Genomic DNA, 24,498 nt, shown 5'->3' with positions numbered 1-24,498 from the left:
TGGCGACATGCACTGAGCTCTCCTGTAGCTCGCAGGGCCCTGTGGGAGCTGTAGATGGAAGTGTGCTCTTGCTCGCCTGGGACGAAATGCCAGCTGAGTTTCCTTCTCCACTCTATCCGTCTGCTTGTCATTGGGTTGGGTTGAACCAGTTTGTAAATAAAGAGAGAAGGCTGAAAGCTGAAGGTCAAACGATACATTTTTTAAACCTGTGACTACTTTGTGGCTCTGGACTTCCCTCTGCAATTCATTTCAGTGCCGAGCGGCTCCCGTGACAGTGACAGAACGGAGGCTTTTTAAAGCGTCAGGTTCTCGCTCACCTCTCTGTGTCGCCCTGGGTGATCTTGGGGATCATGCCTCTTCTAGAACAGGCTGCTGGCCTGCACGCTGCAGATCCTCGGGAGGCCCATGGATAGAATTCAAGGGGTCCCTGGACTTTGGTTGGACAAAAATTACATCTGTAGTTTGACCAAATCTAGTGCGCTTTTTAAAAAAACTCTGAACATAGGCAACAAGCCACAGGGGTATTAATAATTGCTGAGACTTTGTCAGCATTAGAATCTCAGATGTTTTCTTACCCCATTACATGTTGCACACATCCCCAAATACTAGTCATGCTCATCACTACTTTAAAATTATTATAGTAATTAAATCTATTGTGAGGTATTGTTATTTAATGTATTAATAAGGAAGTACACATACTATTAGTATATCATAATTTTTTTGTTTTTATTATTGTTTTCAATATGATTGGTTTTCCTTGGTGATCCTATGTATGTCATTTTATTCATTAAAAATATTTTGAGCCTGGCCAGTGTGGCTCAGTGGTTGAGCATCAGCCTAGGAACCAGGAGGTCATGGTTCGATTCCTGGTCAGGGTTTGATCCCCAGTAGGAGGTGTGCAGGAAGCAGCCGATCAGTGATTCTCTCTCATCACTGATGTTTCTATCTCTCTTTCCCTTTACCTTCCTATCTCTCTGAAATCAATAAAAATACATTAAAAAATATTCCGAGAGAGGGCTTAGATGCTTCCTCAGACTATCAAAGAAGCACAAACAAGTTTAAAGATTGCTGTTTCGATGCCCAGCTGGCGTGGCTCAGTGGTTGAGTGTCAACCCATGAAACAGGAGGTCATGGTTCGATTCCTGGTCAGGGCATATGCCTGGATTGGGAGCTCGATCCCCATTGTGGGGTGTGCAGTAGGCAGCCAATCAATGGTTCGCTCTCATAATTGATGTTTCTGTCTCTCTCTCTTCGTTCCTCTCTGAAATCAATAAAAATATATTTTAAAAAATAAAGATTGCTGTTTCGGGCCAAGGGTTGTACAACTCTTTCTCAAGGGTCAGATAGCAAATATTTTATGCTTTGCCAGTTATCTGACCTCTGTCTCTACTATTCAGCTCTGCCATTGTAGCAGGAAAGCAGCCATAGACAACTAAACAAACAAGCGAGGTTGTGTTCCCCTAAAACATTACTTATACAACCTGGCAGCTGGCTGAAGTTTGCTACCCCCTGGTTTAGGGCATCTTGTTATTCCTAAGCTGAAATTCTAAAGATGTTTCAGTTCAGCTCAACCACCCTTTATTTGACACCTACTATGTGCCTGCGTCCATCCAAACACGTACTGTGGAGTATCTTCCATGTGCACATTGTACACAGAGCTGATGTTGCTCTGTCCTCCTCCACCCAAAGATGCTCTCTTCCTTTTCAGTTATCCAAACTCAAATACATCCCAAGCCTAACTTAAGTTCTTCCTGGTCCTCGTAGACTTTCCCCAGGATTTCTGTTCACATCGACCCATTCAAATAGAGCTCTTGAAATATGTCATTTTGCACTGGCTTCCTACTGATCCTTAGATGTATTATCTCCCAATTCGATTGTAAACTCCCTAAGAACTATGTCTGTAGTTCCTTGAGCCTCCAGAATATAGCTTCTGTGATGGAAGCCCAGTTGATAATCATTAATCACTTGCCAATTGACTAGCCTATGGCAGCTGCCTACTGGGTTTGATGGTACCAAGAAAAACAGTTGTTCACTAAAGATGAGGTTGGCAATAGGAGAGGTTTTTTAAATGCCAAAAGAAAAAAGGAATGAAACAGAAAAACATACCACCTACTGATTGTGCGACTTTGGATAAATTATTTTCTTCAGTGTCCATATGGGTCAAATGTGAACCTCCACTAGACAAGTGACTCTTAAAGCTGCTGAGAATCTGATAAAAGCTGAGAACCCTTTACTAAGAAAAACACAATGATGTTTACACATAAGAGCCCGCATGCACTTTCTGAGAGCCTTCAGGCACTTGGGCGAAATGATCTCTAAGATGCTGATAACCAGGTTGGATGCTACATTGCCAGGGGTCATGCTTCTTCCCTCCCCAATGTACCAGTGAGCGAGTCTTGATTGCTTGAATCAGCTGATTGGGATTTGAGTAGCCCCTGCCAACACCTTGCTTGTGCCCCCGAACTCCTCTGCCCAGCCACCTGCAGAGGTGCTCCGCTGGTCCCTGGAGATGCAACCCTGGCCCACTCTTTGGAAAAGTGCGTCCAGTGCCCATCTGCTGGCGGCTGCCCAACTTTACCTGGATGGCAGCACATTCTTCGTCTTCTTCTCTCCCTCTCGCCTTTTCACTGTTGGGGAAACTGGCAGGCAGAGTTGCTATGGTGATTTGACTGGCAGCTGTGTAGTTGAATAAAATAATTTTCTTTAATTGAAAAAGGAAGCTGTGGCTGGAGGGAGATCTAAGACAATAGTTTTGCCTAGTTGTCCCTTTCTCAACCTCCCCTTTGCACTGCTGCACCTGGAGAGACTCAGAACATTTAATTGTAAAGCCCATGAAAAGCGGAGGCCAGATGGTAAAGGTTCTGAACTGGTATTCAGTCTGTGTGAGCTGTCCTCTCACTCTATATAATGAAATGAAAGGTTAATGATTTTAATCTCTTATTTGCTGAAAACATAGCTTTCTTTCCTGCATTAAATGAACGAATACAAACTAATCACCCTTTCTGGGGAGGGGGTGTAGTGAACAATGGCATCCGAGAGCAGTTACAGGTCATTTCCTCTGGAAATGCCAGAGGGAAGCTTGGCAGAGACCAACAGGAAAGAAATGTTGCATCTTTTCTGATCTTACTTTTAGGGCATTCCTGTGGCTTTCCTCTGAAGTGGTTTTATTAATTTTAGTTTGTAAATGTGTTTCCTTCCACTCTCTGAGGTTTCCTCCTGAATGACAACGTTAGTTTACATGAGAAGTCCGTCCTTAGGGAGAGGGTATCAAGGAAGAGAAACTGGCCCTGCTGCCTCCAGTGGGCATGCCGCATGACCTCGCTGCTCCCCTGCATGGATTCCTGTGTGAAGGACCCACGTTCCGCATGGTTCAGGATTCAGGATCTGGAGAAGAGGCCACACGCAAATGAAAGAGATGAGACAAGAAATAATAATTTGGAAATATTGGGGGCCAGGCGGGCAAGCCCAATGCAAGAGAAAGGACTTCCACTGGTGCCCAGGCCTTGCCAACCTTTTATTCAATTTTGGATACACATCTAGCTCTTAGGCAGGCAGGTAATTGCGGTAACAGACGGACTATCTTAAAGGTCAGTAAATATTAGAAGGATTTACTCTGAGACTATTTGGTCAGGAAATAGCTTGAGCCCCCATTGTCTGGACTAAACAATCGGTGCATAGCTCTGGCCATTGCCAAGGGCTCAAGGTTCACCAGCCTTCCGGCTCCTTGTTTACACTTCTCTGCTAGTGAAGACAACTGGTGGCTTCCCACAACAAACCACTCTGCACAGTGAGCCCGAGGAGGCTTCCTTTCCTGGGCCTAAGGACTCCATTTCACTTTGTTGGAGAAATCTATGCATCATCCAAGCATCTCTTTCAGCAAAATGAGTCTCTATTTCCATGCCCAATAAGTTCATAAAGAATAAACATCGGTCTATTTTGCTTCCTGCCTTCTTCTAAACACCTGTGAGCAGAGGTGTTTAACAATAGAGCACCGGAGAGGTGACCAGGCAGCAAGCTAAAGGGTGGAGACTAGCCCCAGCCACTGTCCCCCCAGGTTTTCATCCAATACCAAGGGTCTTCTTAATCTAACTTTCCCCCATCTACCCAAGTTGGCCTCACCATTCATCCGCTGTGACCTCTGGCAAGTGACGTACCTGTTAATGCCTTAGTTTCCCCTGTAAAATGGGGGAGGGTGTTTAATGTTATTACCTGCTGCATAGGGTAGTTTGGGGGAAATAAATGACTTAAGTTGGAACCATGCTTCGTCCGGTAGTGTCCCCTTACTCATGGTTTCCCGCTCTCCGGTTTCTGTTACCTGTGGTCAACCAGGACCCAAGAATATTACACTGAAGATTTCAGAACTAGACATTTCATACATTTAAAATTGCACATGGTTCTGAGTAGCGTGATGAAGTCTCCCACTGTCCCACTCCATTCCGTTGGGGACATTATTTACCCCTTTGTCCAGTGTCTGCACGCTCTCTATGCTACCTGCCGACTAGTCATTTAGGAGCCGTCTTGGTTATCAGATCAACTGTTGAGACCGGTGAGAAGGGCAGTGCTTGTTGTTAAGTCAGCCTTATTTTACTTACGAATGTCTCCAACGAGCAAAAGCAGTGATGCTGGCAATTTGGATATGCCAAAGCGAAGCCATACAGTGTTTCCTTTGAATGAGAAGGTGAGTACAACAAGACATTTGAGAGAGAGAAACCACATTTACATAAGTTTTATTGCACGTATATTGTTATAATTGTTCTATTTTTATTATTCGTTATTCTTGTTAAAATGTGCCTAATTTATAAATTAAGCTTTATCAGAGGTATGTACGTAGAAGAGAAAACATAGTATATCCAGGGTTCAGTACTATCGATGGTTTCAGGTACCCACTGGGGGAATACTGTACTTCCTAAGAACTTGGTAAATGGTGGCTATTATTAGCTATTAACACAGAACCTCCACTCCAGCTAGGCCACCCTCACTGTCCTCCTGTCACCCCCAGTCCTTCCCAAGTGTCATCTTGCAGCTCTTATTACCCAGAATGCTCTGTTCTCCCACCAGCTGGGAAGTCCACACAGAGCAGCACAGTCTGGTAGAAATGCAATGTGAGTGGTATGGAAGTTGAAGTTTTCTAATAGTGGCATTATCAAGGTAATAAGAAATACTTGAAGTTGATTTTAATATATTTTAACCCAGTACATCCAAAATGTCATTTCAGTATGTAATCAATGAGATACTGTACATTCTTTTCTTCCTTTAAAAATCCAGTGTACGTTTTACCCTCACAATATGTTCTAGCCCCATTTCAAGTGCCTACCAGCCAGATGCTGGTCGGCCCCTGTGATGTGTGCAAGTCCCTTAGATAATGGCTAACAGGTGGTGAGAGTTAACAATGGGACCAGGCACCCTGCTGAGGATGCAGATTTTATTTCGTCTTTACCACAGCCCTCTTAGAGAAGTACTCCTATTGCCCCCATTTTACAGATGAGAAAAGAGAGACTTAAAGATGTGAAAGGGCAGCTGGCAGGGTTTGAGCGGCTCTGTCCGGCTCGGGTTGTACTGTCACCCTCAGTGTGCTGCCTCCCCGGTGGCGGCTCTGAGTGAGGGTCGGCGCTCTCTCTGCACCTGGGAACAGTTCTGCAGTTTGACTCAGAGTAGGAAGACTGGCCACGAACAGAATCTGCCTGGTTTTCCCATGGCGATTCCTACAAATTAGTCACCCCATAAAACGTTTATTTGTTTATTTTGTGAACAGACTGTGAGCCGGCGGAATCTGAGCTCCCTGACCTCCGGGAAGGGGGCTGTCAGGGGAAGCTGGTCTCTGAAACATCTGCAGGACAGAGCCTGGAAACGATTCCGCGGGGGATGTTTGCAAGGCCAAGGCCTGCGAGGAAAGAAGGCTGCTCCTTACAGGCTGCTCCTTACACGGTGTTTAAACACCAGCCCCGAAAAGGACCTGCCTGCTTTTATTGGCAGGGACTTAAAAACGACGGCCTATGATTGAAAATCAAGATGGGTCTCAGATAGGGACCATCCCCTCTCGTTTGCACAAGCGTTGCTTGCAGAGTTCAAAGCCAGCGCCGGTGTGCATGGCGCAGTGCCTTTCCTCGGCGGGGGGTCTGACCGCGCTTCTTGCTCATCTCGTTCTTTCCTCCATCAAGGCCAGATTTCGACAGCAATTGGACCTTCATCCAAGAGCGGATCCTGATGGACTCCATGGTCATCAAGGGCCTCGATCCGGACACGCACTACCAGTTTGCGGTGAGAGCCATGAATCCCCACGGCCGCAGCCCGCGCAGCCCGCCCAGCCACACCGTCCGGACCTCCCGTGAGTACCGGGCCCCGGGAAGGACGCGCAGCTGCAGGGCTGAGGTCGCCTCCTGAGGACCCACTAAGTGCCCTGCGGAAGGGCAGCCAGGGCCGGGCCTCCCTCGGCCTTTTCTGCGACCGTTTCCCAGCCCCTTGGAAGCCCCTTTGGAAGCCCTTTCAGCAGGGACTCAGGCTGTTGCTATGGACACGGGGTCAGCGGAGGGTTTATTTTTGCACTGTCCTTGGGGAGTGTGAGGTCAGCTTTCTTTCACGACCGCAGGAACAGAGCGCATACCACGGCCTCCCCACACTTTTTATCCTTTGGGATAATGGGTTCATTTTAAAATCACAGGGTTTAAAATAACGCTCCCAGACTCTTCGGGGCCAGTGTTCGCTTGCAAATCAAGGGCGCCAGGTAAGCCAGTCCCTGGGAGGACTGTCAGGGAGAACCAGAGGAGTCACTGGTGTGCTGACACCTACCGGGCGCTGATGGCAGAAGATCCTGTGGGCCCCAGCGCCTCTCCCGGCTGGGGGGCTGGGTGATGGGCAGATCTGCTGGGCGGGGCTTGGGTATCTAGCATTTTCAAAATGTCAGATTAAACTCTTATTACAGTCCATAGTTTAAGGAGCTCCCCCATGATGGATTCAGGAACCACTTCAATGACTTAGCCCTCCTTGCCAATCCCTGCTTAGAAACCTTTGTCTTTTGAAAGTGGGGGCACATGTACCTACAGCTGGGGCCCTATGTAGCGGGGAGGTCTCAAAATTGAAACTTTGAAGACTATCATCTTTTTAGTTTTGCCAGTAAATTCCTCCAAGTTTCGGTGTGAAGAGCCCTGCTGTCCCTTGAGTACCCTGTCCCCAGGAAGGCAGCCTGCCCCACACTGTCCGCTGGCTTTCCATTGGCCGGTGCGGAGCCCTCGTTCTATTGGTTAGTGCATCTGAATAAACTCCTCCCCTCTCCTCACAGGACACTCACACAGCTGACTCCCAAGGTCACGGCTCTTATCAGGGGTGGAGAGTCACCAAGTCCTAGGAATGTGGGCTCTTCTGAGAACAGCCCTTAGCCTAACCTTGGGTGTCAGGCTTCTTCCTTCAAAATGAACTGTTGGGGGATCTGGAGATGTGATGAGGACACACACCCCTACATACACAATAACAATGATCACCCAATAACTGCTAGACTCCTCTTCCTCTTTAGAGTTTAGGAGCTAAAACCCCCCAGGCGTATGGCCAGGAATGAAGCACCTTCTTCCTAGAAATGTCAACGATTCTATCTCCCAAGGAGGGCCTCCTTCCACTCCTGCTGGCTGACATCTGTGCTATAGTCTTTGGTTAAACTTTGTGCTGCCTGGCCCAAAATTGGGGTAACAGGGGCCTGACAAGCCTCAGCCTTGGATCTGACTGTACTCTGAACGTGTAGTTTGTCTTTACGACAAACGAGGCAGTCACACTGTGTGCTCACCCTACTCTGCTCCCACGCTGTGAGCTGACCCACACTCACCTTCTTCCTTCCGTCCCTAGTGTCTCCTTCTCCACAGTGGGTGTGGACATCGGAGTCGGGGGAGGGGATGTGGGTTAGGGCATCCCTCGATCTTTCTCTTTTTAAACTGAAGCATGGTTCTGGCCTTGGAGTTCCTGATAATCATTGCCCCCTTGGTGGATCCTAGTTTTGTGGATTAAGTAGGATAAGGTATATGAAAGAACTTTACAGATATGTAGTGGTTTTTTATTGAATTTATTGGGGTGACACTGGTTAAAATTATACAGGTTTCTGGTGTACAGTTCTACAATACATCATCTGTATATTGTATTGTGTGTTCACCACCCCAACAGATACGTAACGTCTCATTACAATTGGTCTCCTGTGCGAAGTAAAATGTTATCATTTCAAAGTAATTGTGCTCAGGGGAGGTGGCTGCCTCAGTGAAAACTCTCAATCATGAAATAGTCTTAAATAAATATAATTTAACGGTTTTTACATATATATAGTTACTCAAATAAGGATAACAGAAATAGAATTTGTTAGATGGCCTAATCACAGACACTAAGAATGTGCTGTAATTCTTATTTTAGTCGTGTTTTTTTCTCATGATACCTTCCAATGTTTTAGAAACCCCTGTGGTTCCGGCACATTCACACTGCTTATTTGCTTTTCGTTTAGACTGTTATTTTGTTTCCCAAACCCAGTTTCCAATATATAAAATCACCTAATTACCGAGGAGCACTTATTTGGATCACAATAGATTCCGGATATCAGAGCTACCGCTGTGAGCCAGACACCACACTGGGCATCTTACCCGGCAAACCCCATACTAATCCTCACAAACAACCTTGTGCTGGCGGAATGGTGTCCCTTTCCATAGGTTTTTACATATTGAGGTTTTGAAGGGTTGTGGATTTTTCCAAGAATAAAAATTACAAATCAGGATTTGAACTAGGGTTTGGCTGCCTGCAAAGCCACTTCCCTGAGTGAGATTCAAATTAAAGGTGGTTCTTATTCTTCTCATGCCAATAGCATGAGGATGGTAAGGTCAACAATTAAACAAAATGGACCGAGGAAGCTCTGGCAGCACAGGACAAACCTAAAAGGTTTTCTTTTTTCATTGAAAACTTGTGAGGTAGCCCTGGCTAGTGTGGCTCAGTTCGTTGGGCAACGTCCTGTGCACCAAAGGGTTGCTGGTTTGATTCCTGGTCAGGGCACATGCCAGGGTTGCAGGCTCAGTCCCAACTAGGGAGCATGCAGGAGGCAGCTGATTGATGTTTCTCTCACATCAATGATTCTCTCTCTCTGTCAAGTTAATTAAAAAATATTTTTAAAACATGTGAGGTATACTGTACATCCATACCAGCCTGAATTCACCCAGTATTCATCGGTATAGCCCCGGGATGTTGCAGCCAGCAGCTCTTCTGATTGGTTAGATCCAAGTCCAACCAGTGGTAAATCGTTTGAACGTGGCCTTGAGGAATTTGTGAGAACAGTATTCTACCTGTTGGGCTTTCCCACTCACTCACTGCCCCTCTTCCTCCCCACCTCAGGGTCCTTCATACCTGGATTTTTTTTTGCTGTGATGCCCAATTTGCTCCCTAAACAGTGAACTCCAGTACAGAATTGAGGCAGAGTGCCCAATGGGAACCTTAGATCCCACCCTGGACGCAGCCAATCACTGGACTTCTCTTGCCTATTTTAGCCTACGCCCTCCTCCTTTCCAAGGAAAAATAACAGTTCAGCTCTCTTACTAACAAGCATTGACTTCCCGGGACCTATTAATGCCAGACCCTATTAGCAGCTCAATTGCTCAATGGGACCGCTGGTAGATCTCAGTTGCTTTTGTGTCGGTAGTTACCGAAAGCCAGGGCCAGCGTTTTCCTCCGTTAGCGCTCAGCCCAGTGAGGGGGGAGGAGGGTTTTGAAAGCTTCACTGGAGTGTTGCTAGGCATCCCCAGCATCCCCATCTTAGCTCCACAAAGTCACTGTACAACGGACGAAGATCCTAAGATGTTTTAGTGTCCGTGTTTTCAAATGAGAAATGGAGCATTTCACTGACCTTGACCGGTAATGATGCTACCTGTGTTTACGTCCATCCTTGTACTGGAGCCTGTCCTAGCATCCATTCTGTTAGGAAACACGGTCCGGTCCCTCACCCTATCCTGCTTGATTTTTTCAGAAATACCAACAACATTATAATTTGCTTCAGTGTTTCCTGGCATTCTTTTATCCCCATGATTGATTGTATAGGTTGGCCGATCAGAACAGGGGGCCCTGTGGAACCTCACCGGCATGGGTCCACGCGTGGCTTGGTAGGACATGTGCTTGCCCCGCCAGGCAGTCCCTTATTCTCTGGGAGCCAAGAAGGATGGAACAAGTAATACAAATGTGAACTATAAATAATAGAAAGGGCAGAAGTCAGGAAGCGTTTTATTTTTACCAAAGACACATGAAATGAAATGAAAAACAACTCACATGTGTGACCAGCTTTAGGACCATAACAACCTTCCCTGAAAGGTTAGCTCATCCTGGTGCCCTAAACCACTTAAATTCTTGTGTTTTCTGCTCACAATACAGTCGGAGAGAAGGGAAATCGGTGCCCTCAGGGCAGTGCCCAGTAGAAGATGTTCTTTTCTTCCTATCAAAAGTCACTTTTCTCTTCCCCACCTGGGGACGTTTGCACCCTGTTTCCTCTGCTGGAACTCCCTCTCCCCAGATCCTCCCATGACCACCCCTCAGGCAGTCTTCCCTCTCACTGTTACCCCGGCCCCATTTCCTGCTTGATTTTCTCCGTAGCCCTTTCACTGCCTGAAACTATTTATTATCTGTATCGACCTTCCAGTATAAGCTCCAACTGGAGTTGGAATGCCTTGTTCAAGGTTGTGTTCCCAACACCCTGAACAAAGCAGGAGCTCAATAAATATTGATTGAGTAAGTGAATGGCTGAATGTGACTTAGCACAGGGACTCCTTTTGGGGGCCGGATAACTTTCTACTGCTACTGTCTGGGGAATTCAGAGGAGATGGGAGGAGAAAGTTGGTCTAGAAACCTTTGGGTTGCCCCAAAGGCTAAGTTTATAAGCAAAGTCGAACTCCGAGAATTGTCAAGTGACACCAATAAAAACAAAGTAAATAAAGGAGGGAGGGAGGAAAGAAGGAAGGACAGGAGAAAGCAAATCCCTGGGGACTAAGTTCAAGGCAATAAAGGTGGCAAAGAGGTGTTTGAGAGAAATCCCAGCGATCAAGAGTGTAATGAGGAAGAGAGACACTTTCTAACCAAGCCCTTGTTTGCTCCTGTGCTATGTCTTGATCATTAAAATAAGCTTTATCATTTCTACACTAAATTTCTCCTCTAGTCCTAATAGGTCTGATTATGGTCTCCGAGCCTCAGAGATCACATAGGGAGGTGGGAGAGATGCTTTTTTTTTTTTTTTTTTTTTTGCTGTATTCACCCCACAATCCAATTTCTTCAACAGTTTCAGAAACTCCTTCTACCGAGCTGAGACAAATCCAGCCTGGCTCAAAGCAATCACATCTCTACATTAACCCTGACTCCACAATGTTCCCTGCCCCCGTCCCCACCCTCACCCCACTTTTCTTCTCTCTGCCTTCCTTACTCAGACATCGCTCTTCAGCTGTTGCTGGTTGTATGTCTGTTTATATCCTTTGTCCCACAAGTGTCCACGTGTGAACCTGGCATTTACCCAGTTTTGCTCTGAGATTTGGGCCCTTGTTTGTAATTGCCTTAACATCTCCCCAGAGACCAGCTCCGTTTGCTTGGGTTCCTGGGTAGATGTTGTCACTAAGTAGCCACAAAGTAGATGTCCTCTCTCCTGGTGACGAGTGAGAGCTTCTGAATTGGCTGCTGCAGTGAGCAGAGGGGGAGGAAGTGGGGACAGAAGGTGGCGGCAGGCACTTGGGGGTGGGGGGGGGGGGGTAGGAAGCAATCAGAGAGGGACTGGGTTTTAGTTGGTTGGTTAGTATCAGAAGGCTGCACATTTGCCCAGACTGGTGTGGCTCAGTGGTTGAGTGTTGACCTGTGAACCAGGAGGTCATGGTTCGATTCCAGATCGGGGCACATGCCTGGGTTTTGGGCCCAATCCCCAGTAGGGGGCGTGCAGAAGGCAGCTGATCGATGATTCTTATCATTGATGTTTCTATCTCTCTCTCCCTCCCTCTTCCTCTCTCTGAAATCAATAAAATCATATTTTTTTCTTAAAAAGAAAAAAGAAGGTTGCAGATTTAAAAGACATCAGAGAATCCAAACTGCAAGGCACAATAAAATTTTATAACTCATTATGCAAGCACATCCTGGATCAGCCAAAAAGGGGGAGAAAAACCCCAGCATTAGTGCTGTTCCCCTGTTTTTATGTGTGTGTTTCCTTTTAATTTTTAAGCTCCCCACTAAGAACCATTCACTTAGATGAGGGGCAGCACGTTTTTCTGAGGAGGATGCCATAGGGACTCTGTTGGGATTTTCAGGCACCTCTGCATAAAAGCAGCCACAGATGATAAATAATGTTCCATGTTCCAATAAAACTTTATCAGTGGACACTGAAATGTATATTTCATATGGTTTTCATGTGTCACAAAAGATTTTATCTTTTAAAACCCTTTTATCAACCATTTAAGAATGTGAAAACCATATTTTTGACTCCTGCATTGTTAAATGATTAAAGAAGACAATCCTGTATAATAAAAGGCTAATATGCAAATAGACAATGCCAGAATGACCAGTTGCTATGATGTGCACTGACCACCAGGGGGCAGACGCTCAATGCAGAAGCCCTGAGCCAGGCTCACTACTGGCTAGTGCACCGGCGGTGGTGGCGGGAGCCTCTCCTGCCTCCACAGCAGCGCTAAGGATGTCCAACTGACGCCTTAGGCCTGCTTCCCATGGGCCCCCCCCCCCCCCAAGTGCAAGAATTTCGTGCACCCAGGCCTCTAGTTTAGGTGATAAAAGCCAAGTTTATCCCACACTGCCTGGAGCAGGCAGTCTCCATTCTCAAAGGTCCCTAGAACTGGAAGGAAGCTGGGCAGAAGAAGGGAGCTTACAGGATAAAGAACAAGAGAGGGAAAAGCAGGAAGTGGCTAAGGAAGGGGGAAATCGTGCAGCGCTGAGCTGGCTTGGCGTTTGCGGATTGGCTGGCACACAGCCGGTGGCTCTGGTCCAGCGGAGCATCTGCAGGGACCCTGAGTGTGCGTTTGCTGGGGTGGCGCCTGGCTGGAGCGGCTGCATCTTGGGTCGTGACCTTTCAACAGTACAAAGCAGGTGGCAGTCAGATTTGGCCTCTGGGGGTATAGTTAGCTGAACTCAGGAGGGTCTCCAGGAAATGTGGGGAATCCTCTTATGGGTAGCAATTTTGCCAAACTTGGAAGGAATCAGTTCGTGCATATGAATGAAATTGTCGCCTTGAAATGTATCCCTGCAATTCACACGCATGTTCTCACACAAGTAACAGACCTGGAGAGCCTGTGAGCCAAGGGTTTCCAGGCAGGTCTGTGCTGCTCTTGCCGCCGGGAGAGGAGCGGAGGGAGGGCTTGCTTCCTTGGCATTGCTCCGAGAGCTTGGAATAAGTAGGCCCATAAATCGGCGAGCTCATGGATTTGTAAATCTTCGGAAGGTGAGAGGAACGAGGAGACGGAGGAAGAACAAGTCGTTTGTTTTACTCAGCACCTCGGCAGTCTGCATTCTAAGTGTGCAGCTCGATGCAGACATAACTTTGGGTCTGACTTTGCATCCGGGCGCCCTCACAGCCCTCGATTCTGCACGTGCTGCAGCCTCCACGTGTGTAAATCTGGGTGACAGCCTGTTCCCACACTTTATTGGCTCTGAAGGAAATGATTCACTTTGCTGTTTAAACGCCTGCTACCTGTTTCTTGCTCCTCTGAGGCCTTCTACACCTTCCATCACCAGGCAGTTACTTAGAATCGGTACGCAGAGATCTTACCCCCTCTGGCTAGTTAGAGGAGAGAGACTAAGGCAAATGAGAAGCAAATATAATTTCCCAAACAAAACGCACTCTCAGTGCTCCCAGTCAGCCGCAGCCCCTGTCAATCAATCCGCCGCAGCCAGCAGCCGCCGGGTGGGCCGCATGCTTACTCCTCTCCGTCTCAATGGATTTGTACACATTAATACATTGACATGAGTTAACACAAGTGTTAACGATTTTTCCTTTATTTCTCTCTATTTATATATATATATATATATATATATATATATTTTATTGATTTTTTACAGAGAGGAAGGGAGAGGGATAGAGAGTTAGAAACATCAATGAGAGAGAAACATCGATCAGCTGCCTCCTGCACACCCCCTACTGGGGATGTGCCCGCAACCAAGGTACATGCCCTTGACCGGAATCGAACCTGAGACCCTTCAGTCCACAGGCCGATGCTCTATCTACTGAGCCAAACCGGTTAGGGCTCTCTCTTTTCTTGTTACCCATTTTGTTCTCTTTCTCTTGGACTGCTCATTCCATGGTTAATCATTACTGCCCTTCCCGTGGGGGCACTTCTTGCTTTTGCACAGTTCTCCATTCGGATGGTGTCTTAGCATCTCAGCTCCTGATTCACTTAGGTTCTCGGATGGACCACAGTCCTGGGTTAACTCAGAGAAGTTATAGGAAATCAGCCCAACACAGCGAGAGACGTGTGGGGTGGGGGTGGGGCACACAGTGACAGACATATGGGAGGGCACAGTGAGAGACGCACAGGAGGGACACAGGCCTGCTGGCCACGTTGGCTGGATCTCATCCAATTATGCAGGCAAATGTGGAACAAATAGGTACAAACATGTGCCAGTCAGAGACAACCCTGGGAGAAGAGACGGCTTTCCTAATGATCTCAGGTGTCATCAGGCTTCTGGCAGGAAACAGAGGCACGCGCAGTTGGGTCATTTGAAATGAGTTTGACGAAGGGACTATTTGCACAAGTTCTGACAGACGCCAGGAAGTCAAGAGGAAGCAATTACCAGCTTCTGGAGACAGACAGGGAGGGCCATCGGGCAAGGGCTGTGACCTTCGGACACGTGTCCCGTGACAACCTCTTAGGATGGAGGTTGCTCTGACTCATTTTCCTTCCTCTTCCACCCTCCTGCAGGGGCTTCCTGACGGCCAGAGCACGGTGGGAGCCAGATAGGTCAGTCTCCGGGGGCCCAGGGCGGAGTGGAGAAGGGCAGGGTGGCTCTGGGGGCATCGGCCATAGTATCCTCTCCTATAGTAGAGAATGGTGCCTTTTATGTGGGTTCCAAAACCATGAGTCACTTTTTGGTCTTTCACTCGTATAGACTTAAACACAGACCTTATCTCATTCATCTTTGCCTGTTGAGCATATTGCAGTGAACATAGGACAGTGATGGCGAACCTATGACATGTGTGTCAGAGGTGACACGCGAACTCATTTTTTTGGTTGATTTTTCTTTGTTAAATGGCATTTAAATATATAAAATAAATATCAAAAATATAAATCTCTGTTTTAATATGGTTGCAAATATCAAAAAATTTCTATATGTGACACGGCACCAGAGTTAAGTTAGGGTTTTTCAAAATGCTGACACGCCGAGCTCAAAAGGTTCGCCATCACTGACCTAGGACATCATCAGATCTCACAGTCGAATGCTGTTGGTTGGGGGTTTGTGACCTCAGAGCTGGGAAGGACGGCCTCAGTCAGCCCGGGAGGAAGCAGGCCCGAGTGACCCGGCAGCCTTCTCAAGGTCACCCCAGGCAGGTCCTGGGCAGAACCCAAGCTGCCATTCCCTTGTGAGGGGGAGTCCCACTTTCTAAAGAATCAGTCCCCCACATTAGTTTACACCGTATCCGTCGATTCTTCCGAACTAATATTTAGTGCCCACTGTGTGCCAGGCACTGTTTCAGATGCTGAGAATTCAGCCGTGAACAAGACCAACAAAAGGAATGCCTGACCCCATAGAGCTCACGTTCTAGGTGGACAGACAGAGAACAAATAAATCTAAACATGTAGATAGCATGGCAGAGGGAGAAAACAAAACAGGGAAGGTGACGGGCAGTCAGAGAAAGATAGCCTCCTGAGAAGGTGACATTTGAGCCAGAAGAACAGGGTGACCTCTCTGGGTAGATCCTGGATCAATTATCTACCTACCTATCGAGCCAGCCAACCAGGCTTTGGGGGAGGAGCATTGCAGGCAGATGCCGAAGTCCTGACGCAGGCGCATCCCAGAGCATTCCTTGTTCAGGGAGGGAAAGGAGGTCTGTGTGGCCCGGATTGGTAGGTCCTCCGAGGGAGAAGAGTGGGAGGAGATGAGGTCACAGTTGGTGGTGGCTGGTTAGGACCTAGGAGGCCACAGGAGACCACTGGACTTTGCTCTCATTCAAAGAGAGATGGGAAGACTGAAGTTGGGTGGAGGGTGGAGGGAGGCCCTTGATCAGGTTTCAGCAAATTCCCTCTCACTGGTTTGTGAAGACAGGACGCTAGAGGGGCAGGAGCTAGAGCAGGGAGGCCGATGAAGGAAGCCGTCTTAATAATCCCAAATCAGAAATAGCTTTTTTGTGGTCTCTAAATAGAAAACGTAATCCATACTTATTATCAGAAAAAAAAAGCACAAACAACATACAAAAGTGCAAAAAACAATAAAAACTATGTCTGATCTCAGCATCCCGGCATAACCGCTACTCACAATTTGATATATAATCTTCCAGAATCATTCTTAATCTAATGATAAGGTCATAGTACACGTGTACTTTTTTGTATAACAAAATGCTATCTACATCTCTGAATATAAGTAAATACAGGCCTACCACATTAATTTTAATAACCATGGTGCATTCCATTATAAAGCTCTACCCCATTTATTTACTAATTCTTTATCGATGGGCATTTAGCTTGTTTCACTATGGCACGCAGAGCGAGGCCGCTCGGCAGTGTCCTGGTTTGTGCTTTGGCTTGTCCAGGTTCTTATTTCCCCGTTCGCTATCTCCACGGGGCACAGTGGGTCAGGATGGTACCGCTCTCTGCTTTTATTGATGGAGAGACTAGTGTGCACAGCCATTGGCAATGTGGATGGCATTTGACACCACGTCTCTTACCTGCTAGCCTAACCTTTAGTATTTTGATAAATACTATCCAGAGTTAAGCACACATTTGAGAGTTGGTTTTTTTCCCAGAAGAAAAAAACCACCTGCTATGAGGACGAAACTACCCATTGTTTAAGCTCGGGTCTCCTATTGGAGTTTTGGTGGTTCCAGCTGCTCGTTCCCACCTGCGTGGAGAGCAGAGACCTGTGACGGAACAAGATGGGTTGCCATCTAACTCTAACCCTAGTGTCCACTACGTTTACAAATGTGAATGCATGCCATCCTGGCCCAGTGGAAAGTTGCCCCCAGCAGTTGTCTGGATCACACAGTCATAAGGGATTCCAGAGCCCAACGGATTCTGAGGATCAGCTACATAAGGAAACCTCTGGAGAAGTGGTCACCAACCAGTGGTCCATTAGGGAATGACCCACAAATGCTCCTCAGGAGCAAGCAGGCAGAGGCACCCCCAGATGGTGGCAGTTCCCAAGTAGCCCAGCAGGTGGCGATAGGGCACAGACTCTCAGAGCCCTGGGAGCCCTTTAGAATTAGTTTGGAGCCACTTGAAATGGTTGAGATGCCTTTAGACAAACAAACACAGGTTTTGTAGGATAAAAGCCATCCTTAATTTATGAATAGAAATTTGCATTTTGTGCATTAGTTTTTCTTATAGCGCAGTACCCTTGAACTTGTTTTGCATTCAGTCCGTGGTTTGTTCTGGTTCTCAATAAATGCCTCCCTTTTAATGTTCTCTTTTCCTAATTAACAAAGTGCCAAGTCGAAAGAGATAAGTTATGCCCTTTAATTATAATAGCCCCAGGCTACTGGGAGAATTCTTATCGCTGGCTTGGACTGCACGTTCTGTCTTCACTAAGAAATAGTGTGAGTAAAAGCTTCATGTCAGCGCTGGGTCTGAGATCTGAGGCAGCGGGCCCGGCAGGACCCAGCAGGACCCAGCAGCCGCAAGCTGGGTTCCTGGCGTCTCCCGGTCATGCTGCGTCTGGTCCTCCCTGGGCACATTTCCTTCCGATCAAAACTGGAAAATGACTGTTAGCCTGGGTTAGTGTGAGAGCTGCGGAGTTTGAGATGCTGCAAAGAGTACTTGAGGATGGCACCGGGAGTCCAGAATTCCAGATCAGCTCTGCCATCAATGAACTGCCTCTCTGGGCCAGTCCCATGGACTCCCTGAGCATCAGTTTACTCCTCTGTAAAATGGACTAGTGGTGGCTGATCGCTAAGGTCTTGCTACAAAAGTCAAAATGTCTTGGACTCTGAGTCTTGGTAAGTCCATATTCCTTTCCCCACTCTTATCTCACAGTCTCTCTGTCCCCAAACGGAAAAGGAACTTCTGGTTTCTAGGATATATGTTCTATACAGTGCTGAAACAGAGCAGTTTCTATCCACTGAGTCATAGGTGCCTTATTTCACTTGTCAACATGAGCAGAATCGAGCCATTTCCATTCTCATCATGGTGCCATTTGGTACCTGCAGCCACACGTCAAGGTCCTTTTCTCCAAGGACTTTCCTTCAGGATGGACTTGCTAGGATGGGTTAGGGGGCAGGACACCACTTCTCCTTCTGTGGCCTCAGTTCACACTGAAATGAGAAGTTGTGACAGGGAGGTATCTAATGTCTCTTTCAATACTAAATTTCTAGACTGAGTAGGGGGAAGGGATGGGAACGGTGGCAGTTTGGAGGGAATGTCTTTGGAATTGTGGGCAGAGTCTCACCATGGAAGGCTTCCTCTCCAAGCGCGTCCCACTGGGCCAGGACGGACAGACAGGGTCCACCGTGGTGAGGAGCATCGCAGGAGTGTCTCCTGTGCCGGGTGGAGACCTGGTCGTTGGTGACTATGTGACGTGTTAGTTAAGTTGAGGATGGGAAGGAATAACAAGAGTCTGAAGTATGGGTCTGCCCTCAAGGGGTTCACAGCCAAGTTGGGAAATACCAGGGCAACATTCCGAGGCCGGGGGTTCTGAAGGTATAACTATCTTAATTGTCTATTGGTTTCATCAAGCTATGGGAGCTGAGTGCGAGCTTACGCTCAGGGGCAAATGTCCGTGTGTGGGCAGCCCCACCCAGGAGGAGGTGGAGGAGTGTCCTACAGGCCTCAGCAGCTCCATCTTTTGTGGAGTCACCATTTCTTCTCCAAAAGAGTCTGACGTTTTCTTCTTAAACCATCACTTGCTTTGGATCTTTGGATGATGCCCCGTGTCTCCACAGAATGTGTGTAGCTGGAGGAATGGGAGGCTATGCAGAAGGAGGTAGAAGAGGGAACAGGAGGGCAATGTGGAGAAGAGCACTGAGCAAAGTCTTTATTCAGGAGTCAACTGGTAGACCAGCTTGTGTGCTAAGACTTTTGAAGGGGGGGGGGGGGGGGGAGCTGAAGACACAATTTGCAATCGAAGAGATTCCAAGGATAAATTCTAGCTTTGCCATCTACCATCTCTATGCCTCTAAGCAAGTTCTTTCATCTTTCTGAGTTTAAATCCCCACATGGTAAAATGGGAGTAAAAACACCAATTTCAGAGGATTTCATGAGGAGTAACAGAAACAATGTCTGAAAAACAATTGGCATAGTAAAATACACACACACATGCACACACACGCACACGCGCACACACGCACACACACGCACACACACACACACGCACACATACGTATGTATGTATTTCAGAGAGGAAGGGAAAGGGAGAGAGAGATGGAAACATCAACAATGAGAGAGAATCACTGATTGGCTGCCTCTCGCATGCCCCATACTGGGGATTGAGCCTGCAACTTTGGTCAGGGACTTTTTTAGAAAAACATATATAAAACATATAAACATAACATGAACACTCACATGTACCCAACACCTGTCTTAATGAATAGAATATTGGAGAGCATTCTTGAAGGCCCTGGAATGCCTCCTGCACGTCCTTCTCCTAACCTTCCACAGGTATTTTTTGTCACTGTCTTAATCATTTAAACTGCATATCTATGTATTCTTATTACATAATATATTAAGGTCTACTTGCTGTTGACTTTTATATAGATGGCATTACACTGAATATGTTTTGTGTTTGTGTTTGTTGTTTTTTTTTGCAACTTGTATTTTTAACGTGAAATGATGTAAGATGAAGCCATGCTGATGCATTATTAAATGCTCATTCATTCATTTCCCCTGCTACGTAGTATTCCTCTCTGTAGAGACACCATAATTTGTTTATTCTCTCTTGAGAGATATTATAAATAACAAATGTGAGATCTTGTTTTCTGTTACAAATTCTAATGCTATGAACATGTTTTGCACGTCTCCTGGTACACGTGTTTCCAGGTTTTGTAAGTTAGGGTAAGATTGCTGGGCCCAAAGGAATCAATGTTTTCTACTCTATTAAACATTTCCAAGTGTTTTGCAGAGTGGCGTACACGTCTAACGTCAGTGCCTACGGGTGCCCACTGATCCCATCCTTGGTGATGTTTTTTGTTGCTCAGCTTTTACCTGTTTGCCAGTCTTGTCGGTGTAACATGGCAGCTCTTTCAGGGTCTGATTGGCACTGTCTTGATTACTTATGAGATGAACCCTGTTTTGTACCTTTTGGTCATGATCCTTCGTCTTCAGTGTTGACTTTTTTGAGTGCCCACCACATCCCAGTGTCTTGGGCGCAGCGGCGTGCGACTGGATTAGGGTGGACGAGGGGTGGAGGGCGTGTTGACAGCAGTGTGCTTCTTTTCTCCTTGAAGGCCCCGAGGAGGAGGGAAGTGGCCGCTACGGACCCCATTATCTAACGAACACGGGAGTCAGCGAGGATGACGAGGGATTTGAAGACGACTTAGATTTGGATATTTCCTTTGAGGAGGTAACAAAAATAGCTACTGTTAAAACATAGGTGTTTTTGTTTTCTTGCTGAACAAGGTAATTTGGCCAATGGGCTGTGAGCATTTTATGTAAAACTGACTTAAATGGGCTCCTTTGCCTAGAACACATCTATTCCCTCTGACGATTAGGCTCCTGGTGATCATAAATGAGTAATAACGAAATACCAACCATGCTGATGTTCTGTGGGCAGCCCTGCCTGCCGACTTCCCTATCTCGCCAAAACATACTGAGATTTCCCACCAAGTAAAATTTTACACAGTTAGGTGTTATAAGGAAATGAGCAGGTCCTTGACGATTCCATCTTCGTGATAATAAGAATAATAAACAACCATATATCAGCTTTACTGCTGATTTTCTGACTAATACAAAGCAAGGTACCAAAAGTCCTTGAGCCTCAAGTTCTTTAGCCGTACACTGGGGTCAGGACTGTCTGCCCACCTACATCCCGGGATATCAAAAGTGACCATGTTTTCAAGGATTAGGCATCCACCATCATAAGGCCGTCTAATTCCTGGTGTTCTTTCTCCATCCCTTTCTGGCTGTAGGTTAAACCACTTCCTGCTACCAAAGAAGGGAATAAAGTGTTGGTGGAATCCAAGTTTGTGCCAAGATCAAACCCGAAAACCGTTGCGAGGCTTGTCCCCCCGACTCCAGCTTCTCTCCCGCCGGCTCCGGTGGCTCCCCAGCCCACTCCGCTGAAGAGACAAGGGAAGAACGGTGTGCATGCGATGCCCAGGCTCTTTGACAAGCCGTGCGATGAAACTCTCTGCCCCGGTGACAGCTTTTGTGCCAATGACTACACCTGGGGGCGCTCACGGTGCCACTGCAACCTGGGCAAAGGTGGTGAGAGCTGCTCAGAAGGTAGGCCTTCCGTGGGGCAAGGACACAGGGGTGGGTTGGCCCCACTGGACACCAGAGGGCAGGTTTGCTGTCCAATTCTGGTTTCTTCTAACCCTTTGTCCAAGATAAGCCTCTTCTTTTTTTAAAATATGTTTTCATTGATTTCAGAGAGGAAGGGAGAGGGAGAGAGAGAGAAACATCAATGATGAGATAGAATCATAGATTGGCTGCCTCTTGCACGCCCCACACTGGGGATTGGGCCCGCAACCCGGGCATGTGCCCTGACCGGAAATCAAACCGTGACCTCCTGGTTCATAGGTCGATGCACAACCACTGAGCCACACCAGTTGGGCATAAGATAAGCCCTTCTTCCCTGTCTAAGTCATTACATAAGCTACCCAGGGCAAACATGAGGCCACTTCCACTGCGTCTAGTTAGAGAGCAGCCCTACTTCTCAGTGTGCCAACCGGGTAATACCTTTGGTGCAATGAATAAGTCATCCCGGTGGCACCTCGGGGGTGTGGGCTTTCCTTTCATCACAGCTCCACTGAAGAAAGTGCTGCAAATTGGGACATGTGCATGCAAATTGGGAAAGGGCTTAATGGAGCCCACGTACAGCACACAGACGCACCGCTGCAAAGCAGGCGTCGGGGATCCGGCAGCCACCGTTCCTGTGTAGGGAAGCAGGCGACAGTCTCCAAAGGCCAGGTTCTCCCTGAGAACTCCAGGAGCTCAGAGTCCCCAATAGCGAGGAGTCCGGGTGTGACAAGTGGAGAGAAGAAGAGAGTGAGCGAGCCTGAGCCCATGAGAGGTTTCACCCAGGGACCCCCACACAGCGGTGCACGTTGATTTTTGCATTTGAAGAAGAAGTGGGGAAAGGGCCTGTTTCCGTGTTGTCTTTTCCTCTTTTCAGATGTTGCTATACAGTACCCTCAGTTCTTCGGCCACTCCTATGTAACCTTTGACCCTCTGAAGAACTCCCATCAGGCATTTCAAATCACTCTGGAATTCAGGGTAAGAGGGATTCCTTGTTTGATGAGTGTCCATTGGACGTCCTATCACAGGAGGGAGGAGGAGAGGGGGGAGGACGTGGGAGGTAAGTAGCAAAGGACAATATGACACAGAGCCTGTCCTGAAACCCATTCCCAGGGTAGCAGGGATGACGGGCTCATCCACACATTCAAGGGTGCCAGGGAGGGGGTGGGTGCCGTGTGCTATTGAACTGTGCAGGCGGCTGGCCTGAGGGTGCCCAGAGAGGAGGTTTGGGTCCCAGCCATGTTGCTCATAACAGGGGCTCCTCCCTGGCCAGGACTTCAGAAGGCATAAGGCATTCTCATTCCAAAACCGCTTTTAAAGGGAGCCCAGATGTCTGCCCTTGTCGCTGCGGCTGTAGCGGAACAGATGAAAGCTGAAATGTGTCTCCCTGGCATAGAGCGAGGCCAATAGATGCCCTCCGCTCTGAACAACTGCAGACAGAATCCAGTCACGACTGCAGCTTAAAGTGGTTCTTCTGTGTATCTCAGACGACACAAAAATGCCTGGAGATCTGGAAACGAGTCCCCTTTGAGGTCATGGTCACAATGTGTTGTTGTTGTTTTTTAATTGACTTTAGAAAGAGAGGAAGGGAGAGGGGGAGAGAGAACCATCGATTTGTTGTTCCACTCATTCATGCACCCACTGGTTGATTCCTGTGTGTGCCTGACCGGGGATCGGACCTGCAACCCTTGTGCATCAGGATGATGCTCCAGCCAACTGAGCTACCCGGCCAGGGCACGGTCACTATGCTGAGTGCCCAGAAGATGATGGGTCGCACTCCAGGAGAGCCTGCATGGGTAGAAAGCAAACCAGGCTGTCAGATGAGCTGTTTTCACTGTCCTGTCCTCCTGAGAGAAGGGGAGGAGCAAATTTGCACGCTTCTCAGAGGGAGGGAAGTAAAAACCAAAATAAAGGAAAACCACTGGCGAGAAGAGCATTGATGAGACAAGAGCAGCCTGTCCGTGGCCTGGTCTCTGCCGCGGTTTCCCTGAGGCTCTGCTGGTGGGTCCAGGGAACAAGCAAAGAGCAGGTTGAACACGAGGCGGCCTCCCCTTTGTCGCTTCCTTGACATTCCTCACACAGTTTGTACCACTGCCATCCGGGTGCTGGAACCAGGTACCTGGGGATTCCCTGGACTCCACGTGCTTGTCCCTTTGGTAGGCCCGCAGAGGAGCACGCTCAGGGTTCATGCTCATGAGTGTTTCCAGGTGGCGTCTTATGGACCGGGCGGTGCTCATGGTCCCCGTGGCTTTTGTTTGTCCGATAGGCAGAGGCGGAGGACGGCTTACTGCTCTACTGTGGGGAGAGCGAACACGAGAGGGGTGACTTCATGGCCCTGGCCATCATCCGACGCTCACTCCAATTCAGGTAACTCCGCCGAAAACCCACAGCTATTGTAATGCCACCTTATGTTATATTTCCATTTTTATAGTGTGAAAAAAGTAAATGCAGATGGTGTTTTTTAAAATGTTTTTATTGATTTCAGAGAGGAAGGGAGAGGGAAAGAGAGATAGAAACATCAATGATGAGAGAGAATCATTGACCAGCTGGATCTGCACGCCCCACACTGGGGGTTGAGCCCACAACCCAGGCATGTGCCCTGACCTGGAATCAAATCATGATCTCCTGGTTCATAGGTCGATACTCAACCGCTGAGCCACGCAGGCTGGGCCAGAATGGGTTTTTGTAGACAGGGAACAGTGTGCATAAGGTGAACGTGGGCCAGTTTAGTAAATACTGCAGCATCAGAGCCACAGGTGACCTTTTGCAGAATCAGGTACCTGACAACCATTCATTCATTCAACAGCAAGTGTTTCTTGAGCACCCACATGTGGACAGAGTGAAGAGAACCAGACCGACTAGACTGACGTCATCCCAGAGAACAGGCCCTAGCTCTTCCGTGCACACATTTAAGCTGCCCCTG

General features: G+C 47.6%; 1 protein-coding gene across 4 annotated transcripts in view; it reads left to right on the top strand.

Annotated features, from left to right (window-relative positions):
- Positions 1-24,498, top strand: part of EGFLAM (EGF like, fibronectin type III and laminin G domains) — a 129,632-nt gene that overhangs the window by 65,350 nt on the left and 39,784 nt on the right. For all 4 annotated transcript variants that reach the window (XM_070411809.1, XM_070411810.1, XM_070411812.1 and 1 more), the window contains 5 exons: positions 6,159-6,325; positions 20,564-20,679; positions 21,245-21,560; positions 22,453-22,553; positions 23,842-23,942. In XM_070411809.1, coding sequence (XP_070267910.1) covers positions 6,159-6,325; positions 20,564-20,679; positions 21,245-21,560; positions 22,453-22,553; positions 23,842-23,942 — 801 coding nt within the window. The remainder of the gene's footprint in view (positions 1-6,158; positions 6,326-20,563; positions 20,680-21,244; positions 21,561-22,452; positions 22,554-23,841; positions 23,943-24,498) is intronic.

Source organism: Myotis yumanensis, unplaced genomic scaffold (genome assembly GCF_028538775.1).
Source record: "Myotis yumanensis isolate MYYU_CA2020_CCGP unplaced genomic scaffold, mMyoYum1.0.hap1 SCAF_4, whole genome shotgun sequence".
NCBI classification, from domain to species: domain Eukaryota; kingdom Metazoa; phylum Chordata; class Mammalia; order Chiroptera; family Vespertilionidae; genus Myotis; species Myotis yumanensis.
The sequence above is the reverse complement of the archived record's forward strand: the minus strand, read 5'-3'. Positions and strand labels throughout refer to the sequence as shown.